This window comes from Kogia breviceps, chromosome 5 (genome assembly GCF_026419965.1).
Source record: "Kogia breviceps isolate mKogBre1 chromosome 5, mKogBre1 haplotype 1, whole genome shotgun sequence".
Taxonomy (NCBI): Eukaryota; Metazoa; Chordata; class Mammalia; order Artiodactyla; family Physeteridae; genus Kogia; species Kogia breviceps.
Window position 1 is genome coordinate 51631943 of NC_081314.1, and position 14487 is coordinate 51646429.

Genomic DNA, 14487 nt, shown 5'->3' on the forward strand with positions numbered 1-14487 from the left:
TTTTTCAGACAGAAAGAACAAAAACTAAGTATCTCTTCCTGCATATTTGTTGGTAATTTTAAAACTTTATTTCAAGGTTCTTCAGCAGGTCAATCTGAATTAATACGTTAATGGTTCACTCAAATTCTCCACTCTTGCAGCTGCAGCCGCTGACCATTGGGAGAGGGCAAGAATAGGGTTGCTAGTATGATTTTCCTCTTCTAAAAAACCAGTCTCCTGGACTTCCCTGGTGGTGCAGTGGTTAAGAATCTGCCTACCAATACAAGGGACACGGGTTTGAGCCCTGGTCCGGGAAGATTCTACATGCTGCGGAGCAACTAAGCCTGTGTACCACAACTACGGAGCCTGTGCTCTAGAGCCCACCATCTACAACTACTGAGCCTGTGTGCCATGACTACTGAAGCCTGAGCACGTAGAGCCAGTTCCCCCACAACAAGAGAAGCCACCACAATGAGAAGCCCGCGCACCGCAAGGAAGAGTAGCCCCCGCTCGCCCCAACTAGGGAAAGCCCGCGCATAGCAACGAAGACCCAATGCAGCCAGAAATAAATTAATTAATTTAAAAATAAATAAAAATAAAAACCAGTCTCCTATTTCTATGTCCAATGAGTATTTCCAAGCTGTGAGTCAATAGCATGATCAGATGCCATGGAGCTGTCTAGGGATGTGTATCATTGTGTATCCCAATAATAGGACTTTCCTGTGAACACTGCTCACAGCACCCATCTCATATTTTCAACTTATGCTTCCCCATAGGAGGATCCCCATGAAAAATACAGTGGCATCTTACACATCACAGTTTTTTGTAACAGAACGAATGAACAAAGAAACAAGCTACTATTAATTGAGGACCTGATATATGCTGTTCACTTCACATACATTTTTTTTAACCTTCCAATAATCCTGAAATGTTTTAATAGTATCCTCATTTTAAATGGAGCATAGTTTAGAACCTGCCAGAATTTGAACTCAGATCTGTATGAGTTTAACCTTGTGTTCTACTATGTCACTCAGTAGCGCCTTTGGAATTTTTGCCAGCTTACAGTTAAAGTTTAGATTACAACTTTATGACAGAACTATCAATATTTCTTATGAAACATTAACACATCCAACTAACATGAGTTAATTATTTACAGTATATGTGGGAAAGAAGGCATCTGAGATGGACAGATCTAAGTTTTACCTGGCCAAAGATATTATTCCTGCTGCCATACTTAAAAATCCTATACTTAAACAAAAATTATTATTAAAATTCTTCCATCAAGAATTCTACAAATAGGTGTCTCTCTCAAACAAAAAATAATAATCTGTATACCTTTTAAAGCAGCTTACAATTTCTCTTTGCTTTACAATTTAGTATTAATTTGAATAACAGGAAAGCAAAATAGGTTTGATCCCTCTGAACCATAATTTAATAGGAAAATATTCAACCATTCTTTACTTTAAGATATTAAAAACCATGAATACAATGGCAAATAATGACTTTATGAGAATAGGAAACTTTACCATCTGTTTTGCTTTCTACCCAGGTACTTATTGTCTCTGCACAAGCTTTTGCATTCTGAAAATCCACCAGTTTTATGGCACTCTGAAAAAATTCCTTGTTGCCATGGAGATACTGTTCTTTCACAGTGAATCCTTCTTGAAGGTAGAGGGCATTGGCAAGATTAAATGTAAATTCTTGTTTTTTCTCTGAGATGGCAGAGAAAAATGACTTCAGCACAGAAAATTCTTCTCCTAAAAAATAATTATAATGTATACCAACATATTGAACAACATAAAAACAACAGCTTCTCAGCTTTGCTTCTAAGCGCTCTGATTCATATCACCATTTTTTGCCCACTTAGGTATAACTAACGATCCTTTCTAAGTTAGTATAAATATTTTAAGCATTTATCTCCTGTGGAATATGCATTTTGCAGAGAAATCGGCTCTCATACAGGAAAAAAAATGTCCATGTAAATTTGAAGTTTGTCAAAAACAAGAATATGCATTTAAACAGGCTGAAGGAAACTCTCTCTTTATAATCAAATCTAGCTCATTCTTAGTTGTTGGAAAGGTATCTTTAGAATCTCATTCTTTGCATAACATGCAATATTTATGAAAGAGGAATACTAATGAATGCTGATGGGGGCTAAGACAGTGATGAGCAATCCTTTTCACTACTACTTTTATTTCAGCTTAAGAAAGAATTGCTCTCTTATGAGCAACTGTGCCTGTCCAAGTTTTGAAATTTATGAGGTACCCCTGTAATTATCTCTGGAGATGCGTAAGAATCAAAATTACCTATTTCTTCAGGTTCATGAATCTATATACTTTGGCTGTCTTTGTGAACAATAAAAATCTTTAACCATTCTAACTATAACCACTAGCCAAATGAGTCTATCAGAGTCAGCTACGAATCACTGCTGGTCCATTACTTATTTATCACTGGGTCATTCTGACCACCATGTTTTCAGGAAGCTGTATGTGCCGTGAGAGAATTCAGCTCTGATCGTTACTCAGTGGCTTCCTATTTATTACCAGAGGGCACCAATATTTTTCATTCCCTTCTGGCTTAATTCTGGAACTCAGTTGTTGAATCTGGGAACTGTATTTCAAATCCAAGGTTCCTTCAGAGCCTTTGTTTATTTTGAGTTAAATACTGAAAATACACTTTCATAACTTAAAAGTTGATTGCACGCAATTAATCTCTATTGAAGAAAACACAAATGGTTCATCATCGGGAGATGTCCATTGAATAAAGAGGGAAAAAAAAGACTGAGAGGAACTTGCTATGAGGTGTCTATTGGAAATAAGGTGTGTAAGTGTGTGTGTAAACCTTTTATCAGAGAACTAGCAGCCCATAGGGCATCTTTGTGCAAATAAGAACTCATGCCCTCACTGAGTGGCGGTGGTAGGCTGCATGCCCATGTCTTGTCCAGCTGAGTGGAAACTACATTTCAGTCCCCACTTGCCTCCTCGTCCTGGTGCTCTTGTGCAGAGGCAACCTACATAACCAAAGAGCAGGCTTGGAAGGTATATTGCATCATATTTCAAACTCCACGATTCTCTATTTGTGGGGATATAGACACAGACATAAACAATTTTAGATACAAAAACTTACTTCCATGATTGGATATGAAGAATATCAATAATTCTTTACAACCCTGGAATTCCTTACATAAGGAAGAATGTTAATCTATTTTACTTGTTTATACGATGATTTCAGATGCAATCATTTCTTGCTATTGGAAGCTGAGAGAATATCTCAACAGCTGAGAGCCTACAAAGAAGACTTTCTGAGGGAAGGCATAGAGCTTCTCCAAAAGAATTAAGTAAGGTCAGAAACAAAGTGGCAGAATTTGAAACCAATTTTCAGAAGTTTGTTGTTTATGAACATCTTTAAAGGAATGGGGAAAAAAGGAGAGGGGGAGAAAAAAATAGTTCCAACTCATTTGTCAGAGCAAATAAATTTATGTCATGTACTTAAGGTCTAAGACTGTTTGACAAACAGTCAGCTGCCCTTTGATAAATCACTGGACTCAGAAGTCAATGAAAAAATGTCACCAATAGCACAAGCTTGGAGAATATAAAGTTATCTGCCTTATACATTTGATTTAATTTACAGATTAATAGTTTCTTTTAGCACAGAGAATACATATCCATGGCTCCTAGTAAGCAATGAGAATAAGTTTAGTTCATTTCCTAAAATAGAGCCATAGAAAACCTACCAGTCATGGAGTGAATGTGACTTTTGGTTTGGTTGTACCAGACCTCCAAAAAAATGTTCTAAAATTTAGTACATGTTTACTTCTCCTGCTATTAAAAGCCCAAAGACCAATTGTGTGTACAAAGTGAGAGATCCAAAGATGAAAACAAAGGCAGTCATAGAATTATAGATTATTTTACCTGAAAGGTCCAGATAAATCATCTAATCCAAACTCCTCTTTTTATGATGAGGAATCTACAATCCAGAGAGATAAGATAACTTGAAAGGTGCCCAATTGCAAGGTCATTTGTATGCTTAACTGAGACAGGAGTTCATGCTCTTCTCTTTCTATAACTCTCTTGGAATAAAGAAGCACCTTTAAGTTAGTCTTCGATTAATAAGCAGCATCATTAGAGGCAAAGCAAAATGGAGTATTATCAGATGCTCAGTAAACTGGAGAAGGTAAATTCTGAGCAGACGCTTTGGCAATGGGGAAAGAAGGATAAGTGAAGATACTGAGAGCTCCAGTGGGGGCAGGATGCTAGGAGTTGTGTGCCCATCTGAAGAATAAGCAGTTTAGATGTGAAACAGGTTGGTAGCCAGAAAAGTAAGATATAGCCTGACTGAACAGATAGCACCGTTTGACAATCAGAGTGAATTGAAGGCAGGGCCAGGACCAAGATGGGTCAATGAGACACTCATTTTGACATAAAATTTAAGGAGATGCCAACAAATTCAGTAATCAGGATAAATAATATATTTACTGCAATATATTTTAAAATCAATATTAACACAAAGAAATCCATGATGAACAAAATATAAAAATTTTAAATAAATAAAGACAGGCTGATTGTTACTGATTTTTCTTTTTGTCTTGGGTTCCAATATGGTTCTGCCAGGCACTACCTTCTGATCTGTCACACCCTTTGTTCTACCCTTAACACCATTTTGCTTTTCTTTCTTTTCATCTTCCTGCACGTTTTCTCTCTGTTCCCCTCCTTAATTCTGTGTCTTCTTTTTCTTTATTTCTTAATTTTCCCTTCCTTTTATTTTCCAGAGTTTAATATTTATATTTTCTCCCTTTTGGGTTGGTCTTCTTTTCTTTTTGTACTTATCCTCCATCCATGCTTCTTTCTCCCTCCCTTAATGAAGTAAAATAGAAAGTAAGTTTGGTAGATTTTGTTACGTGTGTTAAAAGGTAAATGTTTAATTGTCCATATATACTCTTTCAAAGAAAATATTAAAATGTTCATTATTGCTCTTGTGACCTATAACCCTCAGTGAATCATTTTTAGAATTAGTTCTGAGCAAGTTACTCAACCTTTCTCTGACTCGGTATCCTCATCCGTATAACAGGGTTATGTCTGCCTCACAGAGTAATTGTGAGGATTAAATGAGATAAGCACATAAAACAGTGACTGGTACACTATATATATATGTTTGATAATGTCATCATTATTATTACTATGATTATTATTATATTCACAATCCAGAGTTGTTAATATTCTGTTCCTCTGTTCCATGTTCCTCTATAAGATGGATTCATTTAAAGTAATTTACATTTCAGAGGCTCTAATTTTGCTAGTTTATCGTGGAATCAACTTTACATATCTTCATAGATGTTCTCTTACTTTCCAGAGCGGTATCATGTGATATAAATGTGTCTGGGACTGTGTAGTGGGATTTGCTGAAATTAATACAGACAATGAAGACTAGATCTGCAACACAGTGGCTTCGTTTTACATTATCCACAAAGGAAAACTCTGGCAATTAACTTCACTATCACCAACTTCTTTTCTACATAAAACTGCCTTTATTTAAAACAAAGCAAATAAAACCTTGTAAATAGTTTATTCAGAAAAACAATTTCCTAAAAAGAACTACTCTGTGCTAAGGCAAACATACTGAAATTGGTTACAGTTACAGTGACTAAATGTCCAAATCAAAAATCTGGAAGTCACCTCTGATGTTTCGGACACAGTATCTGACAGTGATATAAACATTTTAAACTAAAATGGAAATTGGAAGCACGGGGTAGCCAAGGGGATGAACAACTACCCCCTGAAATGGGATACCAGCACTAAAGTATCGACACAGTATCTCAGATAGGCCTTTGGGACGCTACAAAACAACTACTCACATGCAATGGGTTATATAAATGCTTCTTTTTAAAAATTTTCTTTACAAACTATTAAATAAGCTTTTAAAATATGTAAATGAATGCTTTTTCTTGATCTCACTTAAGTGAAAAGGTTAAATTCTAATTGAAAACTAATTTTTAAAAGCTTACACAAGGGCTTCCCTGGTGGCGCAGTGGTTGAGAGTCCGCCTGCCGATGCAGGGGACGCGGGTTTGTGCCCCGGTCCGGGAGGATCCCACATGCCGTGGAGCGGCTGGGCCCGTGAGCCATGGCCGCTGAGCCTGCGCGTCTGGAGCCTGTGCTCCGCAATGGGAGAGGCCACAGCAGTGAGAGGCCCGCGTACCACCAAAAAAACAAAAACAAACAAACAAAAAAAAGCTTACACAATAATAAGAGATGCACACAAAGATTTCTGGGTGAGGGTACTCACTGAAGCATTTTTATAAGAGAAGTATTGGATATTACCTAATGAGGAAGGGTTAGGTGAGTATGCAATAATGTTTTCATCAGAGGCAAGAAGATGCAGCAATTAAAAACTACATTCTGAAGCAGTTGCATGATATGAAAAAGTGATCAGAACACAGTAAGTGCTAGTAGAAGAATATGTGTATACATATATATGGGTGTATATCTACCCATACACATACACATGTGCACACAACAGAATCTCACTTAAAACTGGCTAAAACAGGCTAGAATAAAATATACAGACATAGTCACAATTTCCATGTGTACAGAATTAATTTTTTAATAAATTATTTTGGTAATATTTTCATTAAGAAACAATTATAATTATTTACCTTGAAAATTATTTGCATTTAAAATTCTCCATTTTATTATAATTTCATTCTTTTTGTAACTTTTTATATTTGTTAAAGTTCTATGACCCTGAGCTCCTCTGATAGTTTAAAAATAAATTTGGCCAGATCTTATTCAGTATAAATAATCATATGTAAGAATCTCACCAGTTGAGGTTTCTTGAAATTTTAAACTGTGTCTTATCTGCTGTTGTGTTATTCCTTTTGCTCCCAGTTGTACCATTCCAAGGGCCAGAGTTGTTCCAAAAGGGGAAATTATGATGTTGTTCTTATGAGATAAACAAACAGCTTGATAAAGATCCACTGCAAATTCAGTATTTCTTTGAGCCGAGGGGCTTGAGGCTTGACTTCCAGAAAAAGTCAATAGGAGACTCCACAACAAGATCTTATCCATTTTGACGTCTGTGCATTGGTTAATTCAAAACTTATTAGTTTTCAAAAGAATCAGAGTTTACCATAGTAAGCTCAACAGAAAGACTTCTATCTATTAGAACTTTTTGTCTTATTAGAACAAACTGCCACAAGATTCTAATGTCAATTTTCAGACTAAATATCTTCTATTAGGAGAAATAGGCCATGTGCTAATAGCATTTTTAATATGCATTTAAGAAGCAGTACAGATGTACTGCAGTTTTTTTTAATTTAAGGAGAATTATAATGCTGGAATATTATCAATAGCAATACTATCTCTGAACAGCTATGTGATAGTTCTTTCCATCTTTTCCATGGTTTTAAATGGGATACTTGCAACTCTGGTATCAAGGGAAATTTCTGTTCAGATTACTCTAAAATAGTTTAAAGAACAAAAGGAGAAATGGAATAAAAACCGAACACACTCCAGTGTGGTTTTGAACCTATAATATTAGGAAATTCAAGTATTCTAAATCAGTTGAGTAATCTGGCTAACTTCTTACAGCAACAAGTCTCACACTTTACGGAATGGTGAAATAACCTCCAAACCCACCTCGTACTTTTTCAAAGAGAGGTTTTAAAAACTCAGAAAAAAATCATAAAGAAACAAAATTACAATCAAATATAAATGGTACAATAACAAGAAATGAAGAAAGCAATTTTTAAAAAATCAAAGAATAATTTGACAAATAAATTAACAAATATAAGAAAGCTGCGACTGAAAACTGTAATCAGTTCACAACACTAATGACACCGTATTAAACTGCTCTCCACTAAAACTCCAGGGAATTCAACCATCTCATTACATCTGGAGCAGAAAGAGTTTTACAATATTACTGCAGACTTAGTAGAATACTGACTCTGAAGTATTTTAAATTTTAAGTACTTTAAATGAATAAATTTTAAATAAAATTTCAAAGTATTTAAAATTTTAGTAACACTAGTTTTACCTTACAAATAATACATTTTAGTCACTTTCAATAACTCCTACTAGTTTAATAGGTTACTAGGAAGTAACCCTTTATTGGACGTAAATATGAAAACCTCCGGAATAATGTTTTGTTAGCCTTAAAGAAATGAAGAACTATATTTCTAGTGTATTTTGCAGATTATTAGGAAGGTTTCCATGACCCCTAAATGGCTAAGAATCACTATTATACATAAAGATTACTAACAGTCAATTATTTTCCAAAACTAAGTTGTAGAGTCATTATCTAGATATTTCCATTTCTTTTCTAATATGTGTAGTTAAACTTAGATATACAATTTACAAAGAAAAAAACCTCAAAACACAATCCAAAGCAATTGTTAGAAAATAATGTGTTGATAAACTGCAAACATAAATATATGCTATCAAGCAAATGTCTTAGTGAAGATTAAATTACTACATAAGGTTGTGAGTGGTAGTGCAACAATAGTAAATGTAAAAGTGTAAAAGATGTTTTACATGCAAAATAAATTTCTGAGTATCATTTTCTAATATATTCAATATCTCAGATTTCTGACCAAAATATCAGTTTGTAGATATATAAGTAGTCAAAATGTTATCAAAAATTTTAAGTCATCAAGTGGCAATTCATTTGGCCCATTTTTAAGTACTTGGTTTATGTTAGAATAATAAGCAATATTATGAAGGATGTAATTTTTCCCTAGTAGTAGAATCTGGGAGTTGCCCTATCATTATTAACAGTCTTAATAATTAAAATGTGTATTCTTTGAGCATCCATTTCTCCCAGGAAATTTTTAGGCCCTTAATAAACTACAAGCTCATGCAAAAAAATTGTTTTAAAAATTCACTTATCTCATTGAGTTTTGGATCGTGTCTCATCAGAAAACACAAAGTACTGGTGAACTAAGCAACCTGATGAATAGTCTTATAAGAATTTAACCTTCAAATTTGTAGTGAAAATTTAAGGAAATTTAATCTTTTAAGGAAAATAAAAGTAATGTGTTAATTGATACATTTAAATAATACCTGCACCAAAGTGAATTGAAATGCCATTCCCTTACTCTATTAAACACTTATGGTCAATGTTGTTGCATACATACTTCATTCAAACACTATTTAATTTCAAGGTACTTACCCCAAATTGGCTTCTGATTGCTCACTGTAATGTTACAGCTAAAGTGTGCCTGCTGGGAAACACTAGTACATGGAACACCTGATCAGTCAAGGCCAACCCTACTTATCTTGAACATTGCTCGATTAATTCCTCTAAAACCAAAGCAGGTGTTCACAACATTTGTACAGAAGGACTAACATGACCAGGTTAATGATCAATTATGAAATATGCAAAGATTGAGGGAGAAAACAATAGAATTTTTAAAAATCATTAAGTTTGAATTATTATTTCATCCATTATTTCACTTCTCTTATAAGTAGAAACAGAATGTGGAAGAATGTGCCAGTGGTTGTAAATCTTCTAGTAATTAGTTCTTTTTGTTTTTTACAGAACTCCCATATCAGATTACCAATGTATTCCATCATAAATATTTCAGAATGCCTATAAGAAAAAGAATAAAGTTAAATCAAGTCCAAACTGCAGAGACAAATTACTGCTGCATTTATAGAGTTCTCAACAATTCATCAAATTATACAATAGTCAGAGGAGTTTCCTGGGGATACAAGGCCCATTTGAATCCTTAGGAAACAGAGAGAATATTGAAGAAATATAGTCTTTATGTTGAGCAAAAACACCAGATTAAGATTATTGATTTACCAAATTATCAGGATAATATCAAGATATTAATAAATATGAATAATTTGATAATAAACATTGGTGTTACTTGTATATGCTTTTAAAATTCTACATGATTTTCTCTACAAACAGGTTATTAATAAAAAATGGATGTATAATTGAATGGGTTTTGATCTCATTTTTCTAGTTCAAATCAATCACCTCAGGGACTTCCCTGGTGGCGCAGTGGTTAAGAATCTGCCTGCCAATGCAGGGGACATGGGTTCGAGCCCTGGTCCGGGAAGGTCCCACATACTGCAGAGCAACTAAGCCCGTGCGTCACAACTACTGAGCTTGCGCTCTAGAGACTACAAGCCACAACTACTGAGCCTGCGTGCTACAACTACTGAAGCCTGTGCACCTAGAGCCCATGCTCTGCAACAAGAGAAGCCACTGCAATGAGAAGCCCAACACAGCCAAAAATAAATAAATTTTTAAAAAATACTATAAAAAAATTCACCTCAATGACAAACAGATATTAAACACATTGTGTTATTCATCAGAGGCCTCTGAGAAGAGAAAGGGAAAATTTGGTCCAGTTTCAATTAAACAAATATTCACTATTGATCGCTAAATGTAATATTATTTCTGATAAATTTATGAGAAAGAAATAAAATGAATGTAGATACCTTTAAAAAAATTCATTAAAAAAAAACTTTTGCAAGGACCCTGTTAACCTCTTTCCTTGTCCTAACAGGGCTATAGCTCAGGCCATAGAAGCCTGATGACAGTCATAGGCCATAATCTCTTAATTTACTAAAATTCTTAATTTCCCATCTAGGCATCTCTAAATGTTTTCTAAATCTTGGGTTATATTCTAGTATTACTTACTCTAACATAAGCAAACTCTATTCCAGCTTCAACTTAACGCTGTTGGAGATAATTTTCCAAACACAGAATTATACAACACGAGAACATTATCATTCCTCTTGTTCTACTCGGCAATCCATAAATAAGTCTGAATGCCTAAGGCTATCATTCAGTCAACGCTCTTCTACCCATGCAGTGACACCAGCGAATATCCATCACAAGTACCCTTGGCTTCCAAATTATTATGTCTGTACATTACTCAGATCATAATGTGACTTACCCAGGGAAAGGCCATTACTCTTCCTTCCAATGACAGAGACAGACACTTTGTCTTAGTAAGTTCACTTAATTAAGTTGTTTGGTAAGAACCTCATGTTACAGCAGTTCCAGCAGAATGTATACTTTCCTGTCTCTTGGGTAGTAAAAAGCGATGGCCATGAATTTCTCCTCCCTGGTTTAAGCTCTTTTAACTGACAATAAAGATACCATGATTGTCCATAAAATATTGCTGCAAACCTTTTAAATATTTTCACAAATCTGTTTTCTCTATAACTCTATTTGCTCCTAGATCATCAAGAAAAAAAACATTCATTAGTGAGAGCCAAAGCATCCTGCTATAAATCCTGCTATAAAGTGATAATACCATCACTACCGCCACTGTAAAAAATACACTTGAATGTGTATAAAAATAATAGCAAGGGGTTGCAGCTTCAATCTCATTATCTTTCTTAGCGTTTTGTAGTTTTTTTTTAAGTAAAAATGTATTTAATTCCAAACTAAAAACATATAAGCAAGTGCTCTCATTTGTAAAGGACATAAAAGTTAATTCTTCCATCTGAGTATGGATTAATTTCAGGCATTCTTTCCTTTGTCAGTTTGCTCTATATATTTTGAGTGATAATAGGAAAATGTTCTGTAAAGAGAACAGGCTAAATTATATTTAGTGTAAGTCTACACAGTACAAACAAAGTAGCCTATTGAAAATTATGGCACATCCTATTTTGCCATTTTTCCACTGCAGGAAAATGGCTCTTAAATAATTGAACCTAAATGTTAATTTCAGAAACAGCTTATAAAGTCTTCAGTTCTATTAACATTTGATAGGTGAGACCCTGCTACCTGCCTGGCACAATTAGATGCTGTAAGACATAAAAGAGTTAAGACATAATAACTAAACGTCTTTTTATTTTTTCCTTTTGTGAGTGTTTTTGTTCCACATTATTAGAAACAGTAACATTAAAAGAGACTTTCATACCCTTAAAAGTTCTATTCTCATTAAATATAGAGAATAGACAGCTCTATTAATGAGCTGTCTGAGACAGCTCCTCTTAATTCCTTTTACAAAATAGGCTCTGAAGTTAACTAAGAATGAATTAGGGTCACACACAGCATAGTTCCATATGCACATGTAGTAGGCCACAGAGAGAAGTTCTGTCTACACGAACCAAGCTATTTCAGAACAATCACTTCAAACAGAGTCATCTCCAGGGCTAAAAAAAATATAAAATAGGTCTACTAAAAGAATTTCCAAATTATAACAGAAAAAACTAGAAGGCTCATTCAATCTTTACTTTAAAACCATTGCATTTTATGTGCCTTCACCCCAGAAAGCTGATGGCAGGAGAAGTGTATTCTATTTATATGTGTATACCTGGTATCTAAAACAGTCCCTTGCATATGCCTTCAATAACTGGTGGGATAGATGGATGGATGGATGCAGAAAAGGGCCTTCACGAAGTATTTGGTAACCATATTACATCTCTTTAACATCTTAATATTCCTTTAAATTTCTGGAAATAAGGCTCAAATTTCACTCCACTGTACTGTCACCAATCTATGATTCATGGATCATATGCTCTAAGTTTGAAATGATGGATTGTCCAATCAAGCCTGCCAACTAATTCAAGAATTCTCTGCAATATCCCTGTGAGAGTTGTTCAGCCTCTGCTTTGACATCTCAAGGAACCCTTTGGACTAAGGCAAAATTTTTTATTTTTTAAAAATAATTTACTTTAAATACCTTAAAGTTACAGAAAAGTTGCTGATATAATACAAAGAACTACCATCTCCGTCTCTCCTTCTGTTTCTTCAGTTGTTAACATTTCACCACATATGTGTGCTCTATCTATATACCTAATCTCTCTTTCCCTCCCTCTCTCTCTTTTTCCTTATATATATATATATATATATATATATATATATATATATATATATAGTGTGTGTGTGTGTGTGTGTAGATAAATATATGTGGTGTGTTTGTTGTGTACATAAATATATATAAACATTATAATTAGTATTTTTTGAATCATTTGAGAGCAAGATGCAATCACAATTTTCAATCACTCCTAAACATTTCATTCTATCTATCTATCTATCTAAAATCATGAGTTCACACTGATATGTGTAATCCCAATCCCAAATCTCAGGGTTGTTTCTAGTGTTCTCCCTTTCAAATTTTATAAATACCTTCTATAACAGTGAGATACTCGGCTCTCATTATCCTCTATATATTTACTAATTTATTCATTTATTTACTCAATATTTATTTGTACAATATAACCAATCTCCCAACTATGCTGGTCATCTCCACTCACTCCTCTGCCTTCCCACCCACTAATTCCCTCTCCCATGGACCCCCCCCCCCCATACTCTTGGGTCCAGTAAGCTTATTTCTGCTGGGTCTTCTCTCAGCTCCTCCTACTTCCTTTCCTAGCTGTACAGTGGGCCTGCTGCCAACAATTCTGTACCGAGATGAGAAGCGAAGATGGGAAGGAAAGGGAAAATAAGAAACCTTTTCAAGTACAACAGGGATTAGGAAGAAATTCTAGAATCTGCCTTCTTAGCATTGTGCCTGTCAGTTCTACTCTCTTTCTTCACTGCAGCTTTGAAATATTTGAGGATAGTTTGTATCTCCCATGAATTCTCTTTCTTAAGCCAGACCTCCCCATTTCTTTATTTGTTCCTCTAGAATATGGTTTCCAGGACCATTACTGCTCTGACAACATTCTCCAACATTTGTTGAGATTGATTCTTCCAAATATCTTTCTCCTACATCTCTCCCATATGTGATTGTCATTCAATGAGAAGGAGAAGGAATATTCATAGAACTCACAACGTCTGACTCAGGATTCACTTAATGTAGATGAAATAGGCAACTGTCTTCTGAAAATCTTTCTTCTGCCACCCTCTCTACCAAGCTAAAGCATTTACTCCACCGATGCGGAAAATTCTACAGTTAGAGTTCATTCCACTGACTTTATACTGATAAGAAATGTGTGAACAGAATAGTCAAAGGTGAAAACCATGGCCTTTGGAGTAAAACAGATCTAAGCTCCAGTCCCAACTCTGCCATCAATAATTGGGCACTCTCCTAATGTATCCAAATCTCAGATTTTAACCTTAAAATAGATATATCTTACACAATTATTGTGAGGTTTAAATATGATAAACTTTTGCAGTAACTGGACAGAGTAGACCGTAGACCCTTACATATTGTCAATTCCTTTACTTGTGTGTGTTACTGCAAAATTCTTAAAAAACAAGTATTTTTAAAGGAGTCTTTAAAATACAAAAAAACACTAAAGTTATGTGAATGAATTGATTAATTATTCCTACAGGACACATTAGTTAATGTACCATAAGAATACTGGTTGCCTAGTAGATAATATTTATAAAGAAAAATGGATCAAAAAAGTGATGTGTTTCAGAACCAAACAGTCCCTACTTGACCTTACACATAAAATGAAGCTTTTACACAGCCCCAGTCCCCTATTTTTCCCCCAAGGCTATTCCCTCTTTGGTGTGCTATGCCTCTCAATTTTAGAGTATAGTATAACAAAGTATAGAAGTTGAACATATGTAGTAATTTCTCAAGAAGTAC

The 14487-nt window shown here is 34.7% G+C and overlaps 1 protein-coding gene across 1 annotated transcript in view; it reads right to left on the reverse strand.

Annotated features, from left to right (window-relative positions):
• Positions 1-7045, reverse strand: part of SERPINI2 (serpin family I member 2) — a 29843-nt gene extending 22798 nt beyond the window's left edge. The window contains exons 1-2 of the mRNA XM_059063656.2: positions 6796-7045; positions 1506-1736 (exon numbers count right to left, since the gene is read on the reverse strand). Coding sequence (XP_058919639.1) covers positions 1506-1736; positions 6796-7042 — 478 coding nt within the window. The 5' untranslated portion in view covers positions 7043-7045. The remainder of the gene's footprint in view (positions 1-1505; positions 1737-6795) is intronic.
• Positions 7046-14487: the final 7442 nt, after the last annotated feature.